General features: G+C 44.2%; 2 protein-coding genes across 3 annotated transcripts; one reads left to right on the top strand and one right to left on the bottom strand.

Annotated features, from left to right (window-relative positions):
• The first annotated feature begins 1,001 nt into the window (after positions 1 to 1,001).
• LOC122555587 (lysozyme C, milk isozyme-like) lies at positions 1,002 to 12,383 on the top strand. 2 transcript variants are annotated; one of them, XM_043701613.1, is made up of 5 exons: positions 1,002 to 1,066; positions 2,287 to 2,497; positions 8,220 to 8,396; positions 10,277 to 10,358; positions 12,021 to 12,383. In XM_043701613.1, the coding sequence occupies exons 2-5, from the start codon at positions 2,368 to 2,370 to the stop codon at positions 12,085 to 12,087; spliced, it is 456 nt and encodes a 151-aa protein (XP_043557548.1). In that variant the 5' UTR covers positions 1,002 to 1,066; positions 2,287 to 2,367; the 3' UTR covers positions 12,088 to 12,383. The 2 variants fall into 2 exon arrangements, with proteins under 2 accessions (XP_043557548.1, XP_043557547.1); XM_043701612.1 differs by lacking the exon at positions 1,002 to 1,066 and adding an exon at positions 1,960 to 2,184.
• A 3,682-nt stretch (positions 12,384 to 16,065) lies between these two features.
• On the bottom strand, positions 16,066 to 22,967 carry hspa13 (heat shock protein 70 family, member 13). Its single transcript, XM_043701422.1, has 2 exons — positions 22,766 to 22,967; positions 16,066 to 21,050 (listed from the first exon to the last, which is right to left on the bottom strand). Exons 1-2 carry the CDS (start codon positions 22,887 to 22,889, stop codon positions 20,470 to 20,472), a joined length of 705 nt encoding a protein of 234 aa, XP_043557357.1. The 5' UTR covers positions 22,890 to 22,967; the 3' UTR covers positions 16,066 to 20,469.
• Between the last annotated feature and the right edge of the window lie 505 nt (positions 22,968 to 23,472).

Raw genomic sequence — 23,472 nt, 5'->3', positions numbered from 1 at the left:
GACCTAACCCTAACCCTGACCCTAACACTAACCCTGACCCTGACCCTGAACTTGACGCTGACCCTAACCCTGAACCTGACCCTAACCCTGACGTTGACCCTGACCCTGACCCCAACCCTGACCCTGATCCTAACCCTGACACTGACCCTGATCCTGACACTGACCCTGACCCTATACCTGACACTGACCCTGACCCTAACTCTAACCCTAACGCTGACCCTAACCCTGAACCTAACCCTGGCCCTGACACTAACCCTGACCCTGATCCTAACCCTGACACTGACCCTGACCGTAACCCTGACACTGACCCTAACCCTAACCCTGGCCCTGACCCCTACCCTGACCCTGATCCTGACCCTGACCCTAACTCTAACCCTAACGCTGACCCTAACCCTGAACCTAACCCTGGCCCTGACACTAACCCTGACCCTGATCCTAACCCTGACACTGACCCTGACCGTAACCCTGACACTGACCCTAACCCTAACCCTGGCCCTGACCCCTACCCTGACCCTGATCCTGACCCTGACCCTAACTCTAACCCTAACGCTGACCCTAACCCTGAACCTAACCCTGGCCCTGACACTAACCCTGACCCTGATCCTAACCCTGACACTGACCCTGACCGTAACCCTGACACTGACCCTAACCCTAACCCTGGCCCTGACCCCTACCCTGACCCTGATCCTGACCCTGACCCTAACTCTAACCCTAACTCTGACCCTAACCCTGAACCTAATCCTAACCCTGGCCCTGACCCTAAATAGCTTTAGAATGTGAACTTCACTGTCTTGCCACAGTGGAATCTGAACCTTTCCACAGTGGATTGGTCTGGGGACGTAGATTACTAGTTTAATGAAATTACCATGGCACCACCATCTCCCCAGGAAATCTACATAACAATCAGGACAGGTTCTTTTTTTTGAGGAGATTCTAAATCCTGTTTATAATTTCTTTTTCATTCTCTCCCACATTACTGCCAAACAGCAGGAGTGCCTATTTTTCACCAGCACTCATGTCGTGTGCGTCTCGGTGTGGGACACAGTGAACAAAGGAAAAGAACAAAGTAAGTTACAGACACAGGAAGAGACCCTTCAGCCCTCCAAGCCTGCGCCAACCCAGCTCCTCTACTGAACTTTCTAAAGATCTGTATCCCTCTGCTCCCTGACCATCCATGTATCTGTCTAGATAGATCTTGAATGATGCTACATCTTACATGAAGAAACATCGAGTGCAGAAAACACCTGGAAGAAAAAAACACCCAGGTGGCCAGTGACAAGCAGTGCCCCCTTAAGGTTCCTTTTTTTATTTAGCAATAAATACTGTCTGTTTCTCTGTAACAGAACCTTCAAGAAAACCTACATGTATCTGTGTCTGAGTGTGTCTGTGTGTGTCTGGGAGAGTATGTGTGCACATATGTCTCTGTATGTCTGTGTACCTGCTTGTCTGAGTATGTATGTGTGTGTCTGTATGTACATGTGTGCATGCATATGTCTCTGTGTATCTGAGTGTCTGTGTGTGCATGTGTCTGTGTATGCGTGTATGTGTGTGTCTGAGTGTCTGTGTGTGCGCACGTGTGTGTCTGATTGTGTTTGTGTGTATGTGTGTGTATTTGAGTGTCTGTATGTGTCTGATTGTGTCTGTGTATGTGTGTGCACTTGAATGTCTGTGTGTGTGTCCATCTGTGTATGTGTGTGTGCGTGTGTGTCTGTCCATCTGTGTGTGTATTTGAGTGTGTGTCCCCATTGTGTGTGTATTTGAGTGTGTGTGTGTGTCTGTTGTGTGTGTATTTGAGTGTGTGTCCCCGTCTGTGTGTGTGTGTGTATGTGTGTGTGCACACGTCAATGTGCATCTTTTACAGTCACAACACTGAAATACCCATTGAGTCAGAAAGCATATTCTTTTAAAAGTGCCTGTTAGGGCTAATTGTGGTGCGATAAGACAAGGGGAGTTCTCCTCCTGCTTCTCACTTGTCTGTAATATAGGGCACAGACTGCATCAGTCCCTTCCTCACTGACTGTGTGAGTCTCCTTGCTGCTTGGCTTTCCTGGCCAATCTGTATCTCACACAATACCCTCCCTGCAAAATGACTGAGATTACTGTAAATGTCAGCTCCTTTTTACTCCCTTCGACAGGAGAACTGAACATGAGTAAATAAGTGAAGAGCTTCTGCTCCCTCTCCTGGTATTGGAGTTTTTGCTAAATCACAGCCTGCCATTCAAGAGCTTGGTGCTAATCTGATAAGTATATTTATTTCCCCGGGTACTTGTTTGTTTAATTTTGCAGAACAAATAACCAGAGGCGTGATTCTGTATAAAGGAGCAGCCGTTACCAGACGCAGACAAAGACACATCTCCCACCGACAGGATGAAGATACTGATTGTTCTCAGTGTCCTGCTCACTCTCTCCAGCGCCAAAGTCCTTTCGCGATGTGAACTTGCTCGCGTTGTAAAGAATTCCATACTGTCTGAATTCCCCAAATACAGTGTGGCTGACTGTGAGTAACATCCTCTCAATTCTATCTCAGTCGTGGTGATTGTATTTATAGGGTAGGGATTGTATTTTATCTTTGTGGTTCTGTCAGTCAGCGAGTGAGTGAGTCAAGTTGGGATGTGGACTGTCTGAGCCTGATCTGGAGGGAATAAATATATATTTATTTTAAACAAAAATGCGTAGGAATAGACTGGATGGTGGGCAGTTCTTTTTGTAGAGGGCTGTAAGCGTCTATTAGAATGTCTTGGAGTGTAATGTGCAGTAACTCTAGGACTTGTTGATGATGGAGAGTTTGTCCATTAAGTGGCAAAAGAGTTTGAGTGTTAACCTGTAATCAGTATGCACAAAAGCTGACTGATGGTGAGAGACAGAGAGTCAGCAGAAGGCAATGGCAAACCATTGCAACAACTGTAGCAATATCAGAACCATAATCCATGTCGGCTGGGTCTTAGAAGCTGCTGCCTAGGCTTTCGGAGTTGGCTTGTGCACAAGTAGCTGACACCGACGTTAAGGAAGAGCTGATTTGATTCCTAACTGGGGCACAATTCACATCACTGAGAAGGTAACTATCATTATAAGTTACACGTGGCCTCAGTAATCTGCTCGATCGGTGCTGATCACCCAAGGACATCCAGGAGGACATTTTCCAAGTATTATTTTTAAGATTAGATTACTTACAGTGGCCCTTCAGCCCAACAAGTCCACACCAACCCTCAGAAGAGCCACCCACCTAGACCTATTCCCCTACATTTACCCCTTCACCTGACACTATGGGCAATTTATCATGGCCAATCTTCACCTGACCTGCATATTTTTGGACAGTGGGAGGAAACCGGAGCACCCGGAGGAAACCCACGCAGACATGGGGAGAATGTGCAAGCTCCACACAGACAGTTGCCTGTGACGTGAATTGAACCTGGGCCTCTGGCACTGTGAGGCAGCAGTGCTAACCACTGTGCCACCGTGCTGCCCAGTTCTCCTCATTTTGCCTCTGCATTTCATGGATTTTGACTTTCCACAGAGGCTGCTACATTGGAAGTTAAAGAGCAATGATTTGATTAGATTAGATTCACTATGTGAGAAACAGAACTCACTCACAAATCAGCCTGAGACAAAGCCTTGGAAACAAGAACAATTTATTACAGCCTTGCAAGTACTGGACGCCTCTGCAATCAAGCAGAAATGCGCGCGAAAACAAAACATGCAAGCATTCTTATTCAGTTTGCAAGTTGTGGAATCATGCCTCCCTTTCCCATCCTATCATAAGCCAATTCCCTCACTTGGGTTTTTTTCTCTAGTTATCTGGCCATCCTGCTGTCCTTGTATGTCTGCATTCTTTGTTCCTTGTTTGTTACAGCTTGTTTTTTTATCCAGTTTCTCTCATCATACTATAAGCTTTATTGTGAAATGCCCCTGCTGCTTCTTTTTTTTTTGGTCAGCTACAACCCTTCATAGTTGTTTCCTAGCTTAAAACTATTTTCTTTAAAATACTCTATATATTCATTCAAGTCTTAGCCTTAAGTATGCTACATGCTACAAGAATTCCGCGACCGTTTGTATAATGTTCCCCTTTCCCTCCTTTCACAACACTCCCTCCCCCACCTGCAGAAACTACATTTCTAATCTCCCATAACTACAGTGTGGAAACAGGCCCTTCGGCCCAACAAGTCCACACTGACCCTCCAAAGAGAAACCCACCCACCTATATTTGCCCCTGACTAATCCACCTAACACTACAGGCAATTTAACATGGCCCATTCACCTAACCTGCACATCTTTGGACTGTTGGAGGAAACCAGAGCACACTCACGCAGAGAATGTGCAAACTCCACACTGAAAATTACCCGAGGCAGGAATTGAACCTTGGTGTCTAGCGCTGTGAAGCAGCAGTGCTAACCACTGAGCCACCGTGCTGCCCTGTCTTTGGTTCTGTCTTGTTGGAGATGGTCATTGCCTGGCACTTGCATGATTTGAATGTTACTTGCTAGCACAAGGTTGGATATTGCCCAGGTCTTCTTGAAATTGGTGTGATAATGTTGCCCCTTTAAAGAGGTTGTTTCTTTTCTTGGTTCTTTTTAAGAGACATTGTAAAGGTAGAGGTGCCAAAATATCTGGGGTGAGCCTAAATTAACGATGACTGGGGAATGGACAGTCCTCCCAGTTCAGGTTTTTTTTCTAGTTTCTTTTAGTTGTAACAGTGAGAAACTACTGCTTTGGCTGTAGCAGAGAAACTGCTTCAGTCCAGGGAAAGGTTCCAAGCTTCAGCAGATGATTCCCAACCGGCTTTCTCTGTGAAATCTCTGCTGTCTTTAAGAACCTGTATTTGTATTTACCTTTTGCCAAGAGGTGTGTTCATGGGAATTGGAACAGTTCCTTAGTTAAGTTGCTGTGTCGGGTCAGGTAATTTCACCAATAGTTAAGTTTTGTTTTGTTTGTGTTTCCATTGAAGTGTTTAACTAAATTCTGGTTTGTTTAAAGCCGAGTGGTTTGACCAGCTGCATCACTCCTGGAATATCCACTTCACATCTGCCTTTAAAAAAAAACATCGTCAGGGACTGGGCTACTTTCTTAACATATTTTGAGGGTTTGGGCCTGGTCCATAACATTGGGAATGCAGTGCTTCAGCATTTGAGGAATGCTAAATCGTGCTGGACATTGTGGAAACATCTCCACTTCTGATTTTATGGAATCATACAGTACAGAGGCCCTTCAGCCCATAGTTCTATACTGTCAAAAATACAGTATTATCTACATGGGTCCGATTTTCCCACACTAAGTTCATAGCCTTGAATATTATGCTGGAGGGAAAGTCATTGATGAATTAGCTGAAGATGGTTGAACCTGGGATATTACCCTGACGAACCCCTGCAGAGATGTCCTGGAGCTGAGATGACTGACTTCCAACCACAACCATCTTCCCATGTACCAGGTATGACTCCAACCACCGGAAAGTTTTCCCCTTGATAACCATTGATACCAGCTTTCCTGGAGCTCCTTGGTGCCACACACCTTCAGATGCAGCTGTGCTGGCAAGGGCAGCCTCACTTTACATCTGGAATTCAACTGGCTTTGTCCATTTTTGAATCAAAGCCATGATAAGCTGTCCTGGTAAAACCCATACTGAACATCAATAACCAGGCCATTGAAAAGCAAGTGCTGCTTGATTTCCAGGCAGATGCTTTGAACTGTGCTGGAAGAACATGTTTGCGATGGTTCTGGAGCACAAGTCTTCATATTATTGATGGAATTTTTTTTTATTCATGCGGGGGACATGGGCAGCATTGGCTGGGTCAGTATTCACTTCCCATTCCCAGTTGCTTTTGAGCAGGTACTGCTGATCTGTCTTTTTGAACTGTTACAATCCATTAGATGTAGTTATCCTCACAATGCTAATTCCAGTGACATTGGAGAAACGGTGATATACAGCAAACGTTTTACTAACCAGCACCTATGGGCAGGAGCGTGCTGGCTGATCGAATATTCTGAATAATCAAGTGGCCCAGATAATGTAAAAACGCACACTGAATAATAGAAAGGCAATACAGCGTGTACACACATCATTTATATTTTATTTTCAGGCTAATCACTTAAATAGAATGCAACTTTGCCTTAAATAAACCTTATCAACAGACAACCTTCTTACTCACACCCTCAATCGACTATTCTGACATCACAGAGATCACGATAATAGAGTGATATATTTTGAGATATATATATTGTCATGTTATTGAGAATGACAATTCATTAAGATGTCGGTTAAAGCAAAGTTTGCATTCCAACTCCAGATAATGAGTGGCTTCAAGGGGAATTTGTAGATGGTGTTCCCATGTCTCTGCTGACTATTGTCCTTCTAGATGGAAATGGGCATGGCTTTGGAAGGTGTTGCCGAAGGAGCGTTGGGGAATTATTATTACTCCTGAGTGCTGGTGGTGGAGGCAGTGAATGCTTGTGGGTGTGGTGCCAACCGAGCGGATTGCTTTGCAGATGGTTTCAAGCTTCTTGAGTATTGTTGCACCTGCACTCATCCAGGAAAGTGGACAGTGTTCCATCGTACTCCAGAATTGTGCCTTGAAGATGATGGGGAGACAAGAGGTGACTTACAGTTGCAGGATTCCTAAACTCTGACCTGCTCATGTGGCCATTGTATTTATATGCTGAATCCAGCTCAGTTTCTGGTCAATGATAACCCCCAGGATATTTATAGTGGGGATTCAGTGAGGGTAATACCATTGTATGTCAAACGGTGGTACTTAGATTCTCCCTTGTTGGAGATAGTTATCGCTTGGCATTTTTGCAAAGTCATATTACTCACCACTTGTCAGCCCAAACCTGGATATTGCCCATGTTTTGATGCACTTAGTCATGGACACCCTCACCTATGATGGAGGGAAGATCATCCAAGAGGCAGCTGACGCTTCTTGAGTCTAGGGCACTACCCTCAGGACCTCCTACAGAGATGTCCTGGAGCTGAGTGACCTCCAACAACCACAACCATCTTCTTTTGTACTTGTGACTTGGGCATTGTCTGTAATGTGTGATACTGTGAATCGGACTGTTTCAGACTGTTGGTGACTCATCTGTGGGACACCTGTCTCAATTTTAACACAAGTTGGCATCCAGGACTTTATAGGGTCAACAAGGCTGGGTTTGCCATTGCCTTTACCAGAGCACACTTCAATGCCAGGTTCATTCCTTTTTTCAACTTGACATGAGGCTTTCATATCCCAGAGATGTCACCCGTGGCTGACCACTACAACTCACCTTCCACTCCCCAAAGGACATGCAAGTCCTGGGCCTCCACCAACAAATTAAAGCTACCTGTCAACCGGAAGAACACCTCATCTTCTGTCTCGAGATCCTTCAACTACACAACATCAACATCGACTTCACCAGTTTCCAGATGTACCCTCCCACCACCTCCTCCCAGATCCAAAACTCCAACTTGGCACTGTGCTCTTGACCTGACCTACCTGTCCAACTTCTTTCCCACCTATCCGCTCCACTTTCCCCACCAACCTATCACAGTTATCCCCCATTTGCATCCACCTATCACCTTCCACCTACCTACTCTCCAGCCCCAACCCCCAAGCTCAGTATTTATCTCTCAGCCTCCCTTCCGCCTCCACATGCCTGCTCCTCAGATGCTGCCTGACCTGCTGTGCTTTTCCAGCGCCACCCTTTTCCATTCCAACTTCGTATGGTTTGATACAACTGAACTTCTTGTTGCCATTTAAGAATAAATCGCATTGCTGTGAGGCTGGAAGGGCTTTTGCCCAAAACATCGATTTTCCTGCTCCTCGGATGCTGCCTGACCTGCTGTGCTTTTCCAGCACCACTCTAATCTTGACTCTGATCTCCAGCATCTGCAGCACCCACTTTTGCCTTGGAGTCACATGTTGGCCAGAGCAGGTAAGGGTGGCAGATTTCCTTCCCTAAAGGGACATCAATGAACCAGATGGGTTTTTACGCCAATGCACAGTGGTTTCATGGTTGTCCTTAGACTAGTTTTTAACTCTAGAGTTATAAGTTCATTCAAATCTCACCATCTGTCATGGTGAAATCAAATGGTATGGGGTGTAAGTGGGAGTCGGTGACTGATTTGGATGATGAGCCCTGATTATATTGAATGGTGGAGCCAACTCGAAGGCCCATTCCTGCTGCTATTTCCTATCTTTCTATGTGAGATTTGCACCCAGAGTTTCTTCTTTCATTTATTTTGATTCTAGGGGTGTGCATGGCCCACTATGAGAGTCGATACAACACACTGGCAAAATACTACGAGAGAGGCAATAATGGAGAAATCCAGTCAGGAGACTATGGGATCTTTCAGATCAGCAGTAAATGGTGGTGCTCAGATACAATGTTTCCAGAAGGTCCCAACGGTTGTAACATGAACTGTAACCGTAAGTGAACCAATATCCTGTCAACCTCAAGTTTAATTTCTTATTCCATCCCATTTAAAGAAAGCTCTATGTAGTTCTAGTTGCTTTCCTTCAAAACTGACTTTGAGGCAATGGAGAAGGTGGAAAAAAATTTAAAGGTGTCACACAAACTGAAAAAAACTATAACCATCATGAAAGGATAAATAGACTGGGTCTCTATTTTCTCTTGAAAATGGCTGAGTGGTGGACTATAGATACATTAACTGAGGCTCCTGTGTTGGTACTTCCACTTGTGATGAAATGTAAATGTAAAACACAAGGTGCTCACCAAGAAATCTAATTTCCTTTGTGTTAATTCATGGGAATCGGCATCACTAATAAGGCCAGGGTTACTGCTAAAGAGAAGACGGTTGTGAAACTGTCACTTTTTATTCGGAGTAGACCATTTTGTTCTAGGTCTGGAGTCACATGTAGGCCAAACCAGGCAACAACAACAGATTTCCTTCCCCAAAGGACATCATTGAATCGGATGGGTTTTATGAAAATCCAAATACACCATTACTGACACCAATTTTTTTTGTTCAGACTTCATGGAATTAATTGATTTTAAATGGCTCAGTAGTCATGGCGCATTTTGAATTCAAGTCCCTTGATTATTAGTCCCAGTTTCTGGATGACTAGCTTGATTGCACAATCACTTTACATTTTGACACTAAACTCAGGAATTCCATAGGTAGCTGCTCACCTGGAGAATGGTGAGAATACTCAACACTCTCATCATAAATACTGATGTTTGATTGTTTAAATAGATGCATGTAAGGGTTAGCAGATCAGTAAGGGGGGGGGGGGGAGACAATCAAGGTGACATTGGGAGAGTTAGGTGAAGGTGGCTCAGAGAAGTGGAGCATAAATCTCAGATTAAATGTGTTGGGATGAATGGCCTGTCTCTGTGCGTAATTTCTGTGTAATTCCTTAGACTATTCCATGTCCAATGGTGGCCCCATTCTGGAAGGACATGGCACTCTCCCTCACCTTGTGACTGTGACCAATGGAAGCTTTTCTCCAGATTGGAAGATAAAAGCCCCATTCCAGGACTTGAGGGAGTGCTGCACTGTCTGAGAAACTGAGCTTAGAATGAGCCTTTTCAGGAGGTTGTTACAGTTTCCATGTTACCATTTGGTCCAGAGTGCGATTTTCACTTCAGTCGATAGGAAAAGGGTGGGTGATGGTCAAGAGGGAGGATTATTTGATTGTTAACCACTGATTTGAACAGATAAAGGAATCCCACACGGTGTAAGATGAACTGCAGATTCAGAATCACCTGGATTTTTCTGTTTAATAAAAATCAGAATGAGCCTGTCTTGATGTCCTGGTCAGCAATTTTTACCCCCAATTCCCCCCACTCCTCAATGGGAATAGTCAGGGTCACTGACCATCCATCTCATTGGTGAATTAGATTAGATTAGATTACTTACAATGTGGAAACAGGCCCTTCGGCCCAACAAGTCCACACCGCCCCGCCGAAGCGCAACCCACGTGGGAGGAAACCGGAGCACCCGGAGGAAACCCACGCAGACACGGGGAGAACGTGCAAACTCCACACAGTCAGTCGCCTGAGGCGGGAATTGAACCCGGGTCTCTGGCGCTGTGAAGCAGCAGTGCTAACCACTGTGCCACCGTGCCGCCCACAAATGTGGAACCCTGTTGAGTATAAAAGGCGTGACATTTTCTACAGATATTCATGTTGTCCCCACTTGCTGCTGAGCTTGAATGTGGACCCTCATTACACCACAGCACAGCATCAAGAACAGCAAACACCGTTCATTCTCAGGATTTCCAACCCTGCCCCCTGCAACAGCTCATAAATATATAGTTTCTAACTTTTTTTCTTATTATTGTAGTTTTTCTGCAAGATAGTGCAAACATAGAAGCTGACATCAGTTGTGCAGCAATAATAGTGAATCAACAAGGAATGGAGGCCTGGTAAGTTAAAATCTTAATCTTTTTTCTCTCTTTTTCAGTGTTTAGACATTGAGGTTATAATTGAGCGATGGAATGCCACTGGTTGCTATAATCAGGTACTCAATATTGCAATCAGGAGGCTGGAAGAACACAGCAACATCAGGAGGTGAAGTCAATATTTCCGATGGAACCCTTCTTCAGGAAGAAGGGCCAATACCTAAAATGTTGACTTCTCCATCCCCTGATGTTGCCTGGCTTGCTGTGTTGTTCCAGCCTCCTGCACACCCACTTTGGATTCCAGCATTTTCTTTGTCTCAGCCTCAATATTGTAATAATGATGAGTACTCAGACTCCTCAACAATAAACAGAGATCAGTTAGAGTGTCTCAAGCCCTGCTGAGTGCCACAGCTATGTCTAGGGCAGTTAAGAGTCAACCACATTTCTGGGGATCACAGGTAGGCTGGTAATGATGGCAAGTTTCATTCCCTGAAGGATATTTGGGAATCTAATGGAGTTTTATGACAAGGAACAATGATTAATAGATATCATTAGATTAACTTTTTAATTCCAGATTTTTATTAAACTAAATTCAAATTCCATCATTTACCACGGTATGATTCAAACCCGAATCCCCAGAATATTGGTTTCTGATTGCTATTCTATAATAGCATTACCTCCACCTCACCGTCACGTTTATGAAGAGAGGTATAGTAAGGCATGTCATAGAGAGTGTGACAGTGATCTGTGTATTATAGAAACTGTTAGACTGAGGTATGTATTATACTTAGTCACATCGCAAGGGTGTGTTACAGAGTTTTACAGCAAGGGGGTGTGTTTTAGTATGGGTCTATTAGAGATAGCATTACAGTGAGGGTGTGTTATCAAATTCTTACAGCAATTGAAATTAACTTTAGTTGTATGCAATTCTGGAATCCAAATAATGGGAACAGTGTGATAGGAAAAGGTGCAGAGGAGATTTACCAAGATGTTGGGAGAGTTTCAGTGATGAAGGGAGTGCAGACAGACTGGGATTGTTTTCCTTGGAGCAGAGAAGAGGTGTCATGATTGAGATGGATAAAAGGGCATTTTTCTGTGGTGTCGACCTCTATGAATCTATTAGTCTAATTAGTGAGTTAAAAATCACACAACATCAGGTTGTAGTCCAACAGGTTTATTTGGAAGCACTAGCTTTTGGACTGCTGCTCCTGATGAAGGGGCAATGCTCTGAAAGCTAGTGCTTCCAAATAAACCTGTTGGACCATAACCTGGTGTTGTGTGATTTTTAACTTTGTACACCCCAGTCCAACACCCACACCTCCAAATCTATTTAGTGAAGATTACACAAGCAAAGACGCTGTAAATTGGCTCCATCCAATAATATTCGAGAGTTCCTTCTGTCCTCTTGTGTCCAACATTATTTCACAACTACGCTGGCCCACTCGTTTTTTAATGACAGAATTTTGTGAAACACAAGAAAACTTGTAATGGGCACACATAGGAGTGGTGCCTCTGTGCATTAAATCTTAATGTTTCTGGACACTAGAAACAATCATCATTTCATGAGAGGAGATGAGAATGCTGTGAGAGAAGGAGGTGACTCATGTACACGTCAACAAATATACACCTGGAGCTCTTGCAATTCTCTCTGACTAACCTGTCATTTCTGATGTTCTGCTTTTGCAGGAAAGGGTGGACTGAGAACTGCAAGGGGAAATGGATCAATTATTATACATATTTTTGCTTCTGGTAAAGGAGAAAGAAATCCAGCCAATTAAAACCAGTCGCTCCTGATACAACACAGCATGGAACACTCTCAGCCGCTAATTGTACATAACTGAGATCGAAGGAATAAGATCCAGTTCTCTGTCATAACTCATTAGAAATAAACACAGATAAACATCAACTCTCAAGTGTTTCAATACAGTTGAGCAATCAAGATAAAATTCAGGAAACGTGCGGAGAAAGATTGAAACTAAAGGATAAAGCCGTACATTAAGAATGTGGTCAGTGAAGGAGAGGATGACAAAAGGGAATGGGAAACGTTTAGGGAAGATTGTAAAGCAAAATGATTTATTGTTTTGTAAGCAATTCCCATTAAATCTGTTCTTCCTCATATTCTAATATTATGCACAGCCTTTTTTTGTGTTTTCAGAAAGTGCTCTTACACACAACTTCATCTTTTTTCTCATCACCAAATTTCCCATGGTGTTGTTTTTCTGCCTTTTAACCATCACCAGTAAATCGCCCATGTTCTCCAACTGATTAATTGACATGCAAAGTGGGGAGGGTGGCGCTGGAAAAGAACAGCAGGTCAGACAGCATCCGAGGAGCAGGAGAATTGATGTTTCGGATAAAAGCCCTTCATCAGAAATGGAGCTGATGAAGGGCTTTGGGCCAAAACATCAATTCTCCTGCACCTCGGCTGCTGCCTGACCTGCTGTGCTTTTCCAGCACCACACTCTTAACTCTGATCCCCAGCATCTGCAGTCCACACTTTCACCTAATTGACATGCAAAGTCCATTAAAGGCAACACAGACCATCAAAGGAGAAAGAGAAATGGGGATGGAGGCTAAATAAAAATTAACTGTTGAACCTAGCTGAACTGAACATAGCCTTTTGGGAGCATTTAAATTCAACTCACCTGGTGAAATGTAAACAAAGCCTGTCAGGTAACTGTCAATCATCATTAAGTGACGCACTCTCCAAGGCAATACCTTGACCAGAGAACACTTGCCAACCATTAGTGCTCTACTTTTATGAAGTATAAATGTTAGTTTGCCTCTTGATTTGGTCTTTCTCACAAATATTTGAGTTTAAAGTGAAACTCTTACACAAAGTGTTTTTTTTTCAGCAATACAAACATTTTTGACGTATTACTTCTACAAAATTACCCTTATCTGACCCGTTCTGATAACGGGTGAAAGAATTCAATGAGATTGGTAAAGCAATGCCTTCCCATTTGTCAAAGTGTCAACTGAGGGTATCTATTTTATTTTTGATTAATTATCTTTCCAATGATCAATGTTAACCTAAAGGTCTCATTCTCTGGGATTGATTCCTATGTTTAAACAGGGAGATAGGGACTATCTTCCTCTCTTATGGCTTCTTTCCCTTTTCTAATTTTATTAAAATCTATATGTAATGATGCCTCTGGCACCTCTGCTATAAAGTCTTTCAATATGCCTAGATGCAATCCAGCCAGGAGTTTTATCCTTTCTCACTTTGCTTAAAATTAAATCACGCCCCCCTCCCCAACTTTGTATCTTTATATTATTTCTGACCACACCTCTTACGCCCCAGTTTCCTACAACAATATGTTGTTGATCCAACAAGGGCTGGGTCTATTTTGGATCTGATGATGTGAAATGATGCAGGTTTAAGGAAAGATGTTAGAGTAGGCAAATGGTATTAGGCTCAGTCATAGTGACTGTGAAGCAACATCTTTTGTGAAAATCTATCTGGCTCATTAATGACCTTCAGAGTAAATTTATCATCCTCACCTGACCTGGCCTATGCGAATCCATAGCCTCATCAGTACGATCAAGTCTGAAATGGCCAAGTGAGCCACCCAGTTCAAGCCCAATTCAGAATGGCAACAAATACTGTCCCTTATATAATACCGTTTGTCTAATCTACACAGACAATACATCGAGGAAGGGAGCAAAACTATTTAATGTTTTGAATTCAGTTAACCCTTTACCACACACTTCAGGTTACAGATTTTAGTTTTGTGAGGCCCCAAAGGGTGTGCAGTGGCAGCAGGGAAATGGAAGAGGGTCAACCTTTACTCATGTGGATCCTCTCCAAGATGACACTTCATTGGATATCAGAGTGTGGCACTGGAAAAGCACAGCAGGTCAGGCAGCATCTGAGGAGCAGGAGAATCAATGTTTCAGGCATAAGCCCTTCAGCAGGAATGAGGCTTGTAGGTCAGGGCTGAAGATAAATGGGCGGGGGGAGCTCAGAAAGTGATAGGTGGATGAAGGTGAGGGAGAAGGTAATAGCCCACCCCCCCCTTATCTCTTAGTCCCAACCCACAAGCCTCATTCCTGATGAAGGGCTTATGCCCAAAACGTCGATTCTCCTACTCCTCGGATGCTGCCTGACCTGTTGTGCTTTTCCAGCACCACACTCTCGACTCTGAGCTCCAGCATCTGCAGTCCTCACTTTCTCCTACTTCATTGGATATGCAATTAAAACCTATTTGCATCCCTTTCATAGGCTGTTAGTAGTCCGATTTCTTCAATAGGGCATATACACCTATCATGGCTCTTCATGATGGTGGTACGGTGACTCAGTGGTTTGCACTGCTGCCTCACAGCGCTAGGGATCTGGGTTCAATTCCCACCTTGGGCAACTGTCTGTATGGAGTGTGCACATTCTCCCCGTGTCTGCGTGGGTTTCCTCCCACAGTCCAAAGATGTACTAGTCTGAAAATGTCTGATCTCGGAAGCTAAGCAGACTCAGGCCTGGTTAGTACTTGGATGGGAGACTGCCTGGGAATACCAGGTGCAGTAGGCTAGCCACAGGAAGTGGAGTGCATTATTTTCCCCCTCCAACTCTATCTTGATGTAATCCCTGCCCTCCCCTTCACTGTTTGATCACACAGCATTCCCTTTGATGTGAAGGGCACTGCTTGTCACTGGCCACTCAGGTGTTTCCTTTCTTCCTGGTGGTGAAACTGAATAAAGATTCATGCACCTTGTGTCTTTCACTGTGTCTCACACCTGCACACACACACAAAGAAAAAAACACATGGCTCTTCAGATCTCAGTTAGTTAGTACTCCGCTAGTGACCTTGACGAACTCCCATTCTCACCCAGACATCGAGGCTTCGTTCTCCATTAACCTCATAACTGGAAGCTCTGGGAGACAACAGTAAAAGGAACAATTTGCCATAGTGCTGGAGGGATATTAGGGCTACTCTCTTATTAGAGGGAGAAGTGGGGGGGTGGAAGAAAGAGAGAGAGAGAGAGAGATGAGCGAGAGCCAGGTGGTAGTTTAACCTGAGGGTCACCATGTCTCAAGCAAAGGGAGAGGTTGAGCAGGGTCCTTAATAGTAACCTCAGTCAGTGCAGGAATCAAACTCACACTGTTGGCATCACTCTGTATTACAAAGCAGCTATCCAAGCTAACCAAACCCCTACAATAATAAAGGATTTGTTGACTAACCATAAAAACACACATTTCCAATTCATCTACAACAGGCTCAGGCATGAAGAGAGGAAACATAGGCCCAATGTCACCTGTTTCCACACACTTCCAACCCCATACTTTCCCCTTATCCCATGCCATATTTGACGTTTTTGGTAGTATGTCAATGGGGACTTTAATCTCTGGAAACTGATGGCAGAGTTGGACTGCCTTTATAGTGAATGGAGATTCAGTTAATCTAATCCCTGAAACGTCACCTCCCACTGAACCAGATCATGCTCACAAGGGACAGGAAATAAAACAGTACCTAAGAATACAATTGAGTGGACACATGGACATTGTTAGCCACATTTGCATGGTGGGAAGGGGCAGGGTGATATCCATGTGGCACCACCTTTGCATGCTAATCAGGTAACATAAGGAAGTTTAATTACTTTGGCCTTTAATGTCTGGTGAACTCTAACACATGTTGTTTGTCTTGCTGGGAGTGTTTCAGAATGAGAGATCACTCTTCAGAGACAATTACCACAAGAGGATGACAAAGTCGCCATAAATTGAGACACACATCAGGAGTCAGTTCTGACAGAGGCACATTTTAATTTATTCTCCAGTCATGGCTGTAGTAATGTACAAAGGCAATACTAGTAGTCATATAAAGTACAATAAATTAAACCTTACAGTACTTTCTCATACAGATACTGTATAACATGTTCCAGACAATTGGAGGAACCTCAGTTCGTGATCAAATCAGTTTCCAGGTGCTTGGTTCCTTGTAACTAACTTCAATGTCACAGATGCCTTGAAGTGGTGGTGGTGGAGATGGTGGGACAGCTGCCGTACTTTGGCAGAAGATCAGCAGAAATTCTATCTGCGGAGAATTGGGTGGCAGGGGGAATGGTGCTTGAACATACCAGGTTAACGCGAATTCCCAAACTGTGCAGCCAAACAGCAACACATCCACAGGATGGAGACACACCAGCTGAGCCACCAGTAGGACTCAGGACACTCGATTTACAATCAGCTGGGGGAGGGGGCAATGTTGACAGGGAGTCTCAATCCTTCCCACGGGGTGAGACCACTCGATGGACTGTATTTATGAAAGGGAGATTAAGGAATTTTTTTTTAAATTAAAAAAAAACACTGCTTCCCTAGACCTAGGACCACGTTGATGTCATTGACACAACAGCTAGTGAGGAGAATGAGGAAAGGCAAGGCAGGGAGTGGGAGAAAGATAAAATCAATGACAGTGAATGACAAGTTAAAATTTTTCATAACCTGAATTGTGAACTAGAATTCTGCAGCATGAAGGAGGGTTTTGAACCAGTGAGGAATTGAAGTCAGCCGTCTGGAAAGAACGGTGGAAGTGGATTCAAGAGAAACTTTCAAAAGAGGAAATTGGATAAACACTAGAAGGCAAGGAGGGCTAGGAGGAGAGATGTGCAACTAACAGAATAGCTCTTTCACAGAGCTGACATGGGCTTGAAGGGCTGAATGGCCTCATTCGCTGCTGCGCAATTCTATGAAAAACAATACGACTCCATAAGGGGGCTTTTATGGGGGTGGCTAACACTGTGATAGTGCTAGATCCCCTTCAACAATACCACACACAAATGAGGGGGTTCGGAAGAAAACTTCCTACAGCAGAATAGCAAGAATGTGGAATTCATTACCACTCGAGGCGAATAAGGCAATATTGATAGCCCCTTCCCCCCCCGCCACCCCCGAAGTAACTGGCATGGAAGGAGAAGCTTGACTGAAAGGTAGACACTGGCACAGACTGATTGGTCATGTGGCCACTTCCTGGGCTCAGTTACAGTGAAAATGCGATGGATACAGGGCCGACTCTTGGAGGTCAAGGGAGGGAATGCGGTTCCCTGTGGAGACTGGCACTGAAACGAGACTGAAATTTATCCTCATCCATTTGCAGCTGTGGAACATTTTAAAATGATTACATTAAATTGCTTAAAGTGAAGCAACCAAATAAACCCTGAACAATAAAAGCCCCAAAACATCTGTCACCCATAGCATTGTTCAAATTTTTGAAGAATCATTTATCAATTACAAAAAGATACAGCTCTGACCTCCTGTTATTGCTATAACCATGTTGTGTTGTGTGGCATCAAGTTGGACAATGAGTGTCATGTGTCATGTCATATATCAAGATGTCATGGCCCGGGTGTAGCCTGGGATTCAGCGATCACAAAGACCAGTTGCAGCAATGGTGCACAACCCTTTCAATGGGGCTGTGGGAGTTTCTCCCCTTCCTTCATTTCTGTGTATGTCCCCTCCTGATGCCTGCTGTTCCGTAATTCTCCAAGCGCTGACAGCCATGGACAAGTGGCAGTGAGGACAGGCAGGGATCACACTGGGGCTGCGAAAGATTATTACCCAGAGACCAGTGCGCAAGTAGTGTCCCCAACAAATGCTGTGTGGTGATCAGTAACTGCATTTCGAGTTGGTCTTGTACTGTTTGCCTCAGAAGTGGACTGCAATATTGTGGGCTGTATACACACAGGCAGGTGCTTTAAATCCTCGCACCTCTCTCATCTAGAGAGAGGGCAGAAGATGCAATGGGAACACCCACACCATTCCAATTTGAAACTATAATCGCCATTACTTCACTGTATTGCTTCAAAATTCTGCAACTCCCTTCCTAACAGCACTTACAAACATGGACTGCAGCAGTTCAAGAAGGCAGCTCACCCCCATCTTCTCAAGGGGGCAACTAGGGACGGGTTATAAATACTGGGCCCAGCCAGTGATGCCCACATTGCGCGAATGACCTTTTTAAACAGTGATTTTTCATCACGTTATTTGCAATTATTTAACAAACAAGGAATATTTTCTTCATTTTGTAAAATAATTTTACAAAGTATAACCCTTTGGTAAAGTGCACTTTGTAGATGGTGGAGGAGGGAGCAGTTATCCTGCATGGTATATCGGCTGCTAATCAGTGTAACTTCTGATTCAAGCCTTTTCTCTCCTGTTTGGCCCCTACCTGCAGAGGATGCTTCTGAATGGCGAAGTCTGGCTGTGACACAGTAACCCCACCGACATCCTGGATCAATGAAAGCTGTGCTCCTATTGGCTAGGTGATGTCAACAAAGCAGATCAGGGAATGTGATAATCTCCACTTGTCGAAAGTGTATTCAAGTAGCTAGATACCATCCAGGTAACCAATTAAATCGTTCTTTCGCAGAGCTAACACAGGCTTGAAGGGCTGAATGGCCTCATTCTCTGCTGCACAATTCTATGAAAACCAATATGACTCCACAAGGTGGCCTTTATGGAGGTGGCTAACACTGTGACAGTGCAAGATCCCCTTCAACAGTAACACACAATGAGGGGATTTGGGAGGAAACTTCCTACAGAATAATGACAAGAACGTGGAATTTGTTACCACTCAAGAGTTCCATTGATTAGCAGCCTATATACCACTCAAGATAACTACTCTCTCCACCATCATCTACAAAGTGCACTTTACCAACTTGCTGAGGCACACTGGAACAACACCACATGCAAGTTATCTTCCTCAACAGACACATCATCAAAAGTTGGAAACATATCATTATTTCATCACTGTCACCAGGTCAAAATTATTTAGAATTCCTACCCAAAGAGCACTGTGTATATACCTATTCACAAGGACTGCAACAGCTCATACAGTCAGCTCACCATCCCAAGGGCAATTAGGGACGGACAATAAATACTGATGCTCCCAGTAACAGCCACATTCCAAGAATAAATTAAAACAAAATATCTGAGCATGGCTGCCCTAGATTGACCATCCCAGAGCAGAACACAGGGGATACTTTGTTAAATGCATACCCAATGCAATGATCTTTCTCATGCAGATCTGCACCAAAGACAAAAGTGGTCTTCATTTCAGGTTTGGTTCATAAAGACAATTTGCTTTATGTACAAATTTTTAAAAAATATATATGTATAAATATATATTTAATAAAATCAATCTACCTTCACATTTTTTGATTATGGCACTGTTTAAATAAGTAGAACAACAGAGGTATAAAAATTATTTTTAAATAAACAAACCTTCCCTCAGGCAGAATCACTGATCGTTTGCCTGCCTATTGGGTGAATCCTTGGAAGATGATCTTTTTGACCCTCTCAAAACTTCCCTTCAGTTCCTTCATTATTTGACTTACCGTCAACCTACTTACAGAACATTCTTTTTAATATCCGCCATCTTTTATTACAAACATTGCCCTCTCCTGAATGCATATCCAATTCTGAAGCACCTTCCTGCTTCCGTACCCCTCTGAAGGTAGCTTGCTCTTTCAGAGCCAGTTTAAGACACCTGTTGGCAGGTCAAGGTCAGTGCTGTCCCCCACCTTGTGTCCAGTGTCAGGTGCAGGGGGACATACAGAGCAGGAACACAGCCAACCTTCTCCAGCCCCCTGTGATGATCAAACCTAATTCCACACGGAAGCCCAGACTGGTTCAGAGCAGGAACAGTGTGGGTCATGGCAGAAACCCAGGAGCCTCCCTGGATCGGGTGAATTCCCACGGAATAGAACAAGTCAGTTTGATACAGGAAGTCATCAGTGAGGCGTGAAAGGGAACAAAAAAAAAGTGCAAATCACTGAAGACTGCAAGGACTTCAACAGGCAGCAACATCTGGTAACCAGCTTAATATTGGGTGCAATGCTGTCCTAGTATTAATAAGATCCACTTCATTCATGAAGTGCTTTTTTTTTTAAGAAAAGGAATGTGGAACTCCAAAATGCTGAAAAAGCAAAACTCTCAAAATTTACAGCAATCGCCTTTGCGGAATGATTTCACAGAAGCTTGGGAAGGTTTGTTTTCTGCAGAGAGGGGTAATTGTGTTAAGACTAACTGTTCACTCATCCCCATCCAATCCAGAGAGAGAGAGACACACACAGAAAAAGAAAAGGTTGCCTTCCAATCCATAATGACTAACGTTGACGGGGGAAGTGGGAAAAAAAAGGAATCCGTTTAGTTGAAGTTCACTTTCTGTAAATGCCTGTTGGGTATCTCCAGGGCGCTGACCTGCAATGGCCAAGAGCCACCCATGATCCCTGCCTGTAAGGCAACACCTATCACCACCGCCAGGTCGGGGTCCACCGAAGTGTTTGGCTCCTTGCCGAAGAACTCCTGGATGACCTGGCGTATCCGCGGGATACGGGTGGAGCCCCCAACGAGGACGATCTCGTCCACCTCGTGTCGGCCCAAGTGACCACGAGACAGCACTTCCTCCACCGGGGCCAGGATCTTCTCGAACAGGTCCTGGTTCAGTGCCTCAAACAGATCCCTGGTCACCGTTTCTTCAAACAAAACTTTACTGCTGGTGCCGCCGTGCTCCTCTCCTCCTTCACTGGAGCCTGGCAGGGACAGTGGTACCCGGATCAGCACCGAGTCGTAAAGGGTCAGGTTTAGTTTGGCTGCTTCGACAGCCTGGCGCAGGTGGTGCACATCCTGCTTGTCGGTGGGCACAGCACCGTATTGCTGGTGGATCCGGTTAAACAGGAACTGCAGCAACCTCTGATTGAAATCCTGGCCACCCAACTGGTTATTACCTGCAGGAATACATGAAAGAAATCATAACATTGGACAGATGAGAATCTTACAACACTACATAAGGCCAGACAGCCCAGTGTGCCTGCGCTATCTTTAGACTGATGTTCTAATGTCAATGTAACATATTCTGCTCACAGCTCTTTTTCCATAATCCTATAAATTTAAAAAAGTTTATCCTGTATCTAACCCCATGTTGAACCTATCCTGAGAGTATTTGAGGGAGACAGTATAGACAAAGCTTTACTTTCAGCTTAATAGAGTAAAAGAAGCTTCACTCTGTATCTAACTCGGTGCTGTCCCTGTCCTCAGAGAGTTTGATGAGAACAGTGTAAACCTTGCTTTGCTTTCAGTTTAAAACAGTTGGGGGAGCTTTAAGTTTACTCTCAGTTTAAAGGCGTGTTTATTCTCTCCCTAACCCAATACTGTACACATCCTAGCTTTTCTTCTTGGGGAAAGAGCAAGGCTGTGGGTCATGTCACAGTTCTGTATCCCAGTCTGCTCTGAAGCTGAACTGACAACACTATCTTCATATTCATTGATGTGATCTAGGTACGGATGATGTTGGTGCTGATATTGGGATCCGAAATGGAAGGAGTCTATTCTGCAACATGAGCATCCTTCATCCTGAGAAACAACAAAATGCATGGACTGGTGCTTTGCCCATTTTAACACTGTCCTTTGAGCTCATTTGTATCCTAACTCACCTACCTATAACATATTTGTCTACAAAACAGTTATTATCCCAGCTTTCACACAATGAACTAAACGTTCTGCTGCTCTTTGTGGGACAATGTTTCACACCTCTATCAGTTGAACGTGAACTAATACCCAACTCTTCTGCAAAGCAGCTAATCATCAGATACCACCATCACTGTCACGGTGGTCTTTTATTGCTTGTCCCTCACTGTCCTGCGGGTGGTGGTTAGCTGGCTGCTTAAATCCCTTGCAGTCAAAGTATTTAGATGGCTGGTCTCCAACAGTCCCTACACCAGAGGAAGGTTGGATTCTCTCCTGTTTGAGATGGCCATTGCCTGGCATTTCAATGACATGAACATTGACTACCATTTGTCAACCTAAACCGAGATATTGTCCAGTTCTTGGTGCATATCTGAACACTGGCGAACATCCCCACTTCCATCCCTATGAAGGAAGGGAGTTATTGATGAAGCAGCTGAACAGACACTGAGGCATTACACTGGGGAATTTCTGCAGAGATGTCCTGGGGCTGAGAAGACTGTCCTTTACCATCTTCCTTTATCTTCTCCCTGTTTGAAGGCTATGTTCCCTTACTCTAGAATTCCCAACACCTGCACGTTGTCAATGCCCAATCACTGAGTATGCTTAAGACAGAAATGATTGACTTTTGGTCAATAAGGGAAGTAAACAATGAGGAGATTGTGCAGGAAGGTTCAGTCAAAACAGGATCAAAGGGCTGACTGGCCTTTTTCCAATTCTTATTGATCGCACTGACTTTCTCAATAAGCACAATTTCCTCAACAATGTCCCTATTTCCTCAATCAATTCAAATTGAATCACCCCTTAATCTTCCATGTTCAAGAAAATACAAATCCCATTCATTTCATTTCTCTGCAGAATCTTACCCCTGGGACCTCGGTCAGGTTCTAGTTCAAATCGAAGCCATATCCCTACCAAGACCAGCACATCCTTCCTGAAATAAAAATGTGACTACGCCCACATGGTGTGGTTCCTTTACCTGCCATTGCTCTGGTCAGGAACATCCCGCCCTGTTTGTTTAGCAGAGATACGTCCAAGGTGCCACCCCCCAGGTCCACCACCAGTACGTTGAAAACGTCCACCTTATGGAGCCCATAGGCCATGGCTGCTGCAGTTGGCTCATTTATTACCCGCAGAATATCCAATCCTGTGACACAAACAGAAAACCTCACTCAACTGGTTAACAGCTTCTGGGCGCTATGTATTGCATCAACAGTGTGCCAGTTTCAGGGCAAAAATTAGAACACAAAGCATTTTGTAAAGGAAGCTCATTTGGAATTTACCATCCCCCCCGACCACAACCCAACCAAGAAAAACCAGCATGTCGATTATAATCAAAGGAGGTATAGTACAAATGGGCATTAAGGGATGACTGCGTACACCGATCATTAAAGATTATAAGGAGGTAGCAGGCCAGAGGGATATGTGAAGGTGGCCTGACTGAGGGAAATGAGGCAACGGTGGAATAGAAGCACACGTGGAGGTGACAGAATTGAGGAGTATGAAGAGGCAGTGGGTTAAATGATAGGGGATAGTGTGGGATAGAGAGATATGATGCAGTGATGGGATAGAGGGACACATGGAGGTGGCAGGATTGAAGGAAATGCAGAGACAGTGGGGTGAAGGGACAGTTCGTGGTTGTGGGGTAGAAAGACAAGAGGAGGCCGTGGGATAGGTAGATACAAG

The sequence above is a fragment of the Chiloscyllium plagiosum genome, chromosome 12 (genome assembly GCF_004010195.1).
Source record: "Chiloscyllium plagiosum isolate BGI_BamShark_2017 chromosome 12, ASM401019v2, whole genome shotgun sequence".
Lineage (NCBI taxonomy): Eukaryota > Metazoa > Chordata > Chondrichthyes > Orectolobiformes > Hemiscylliidae > Chiloscyllium > Chiloscyllium plagiosum.
Note: the sequence above shows the minus strand (reverse complement) of the source record. Positions and strands in the feature narration are given on the sequence as shown.

Excerpts from the sequence above, each read along its gene's own strand:
- LOC122555587 (XM_043701613.1), top strand. The coding sequence starts at position 2,368 with ATGAAGATACTGATTGTTCTCAGTGTCCTGCTCACTCTCTCCAGCGCC. Across the intron at positions 2,498-8,219 it reads CAAATACAGTGTGGCTGACT|GGGTGTGCATGGCCCACTAT; the intron begins GTGAGTAACATC and ends TTTTGATTCTAG. Across the intron at positions 10,359-12,020 it reads CAACAAGGAATGGAGGCCTG|GAAAGGGTGGACTGAGAACT; the intron begins GTAAGTTAAAAT and ends CTGCTTTTGCAG.
- hspa13 (XM_043701422.1), bottom strand. The coding sequence starts at position 22,889 with ATGGCCTATGGGCTCCATAAGGTGGACGTTTTCAACGTACTGGTGGTG. Across the intron at positions 21,051-22,765 it reads CCTGACCAGAGCAATGGCAG|GTAATAACCAGTTGGGTGGC; the intron begins GTAAAGGAACCA and ends GTATTCCTGCAG.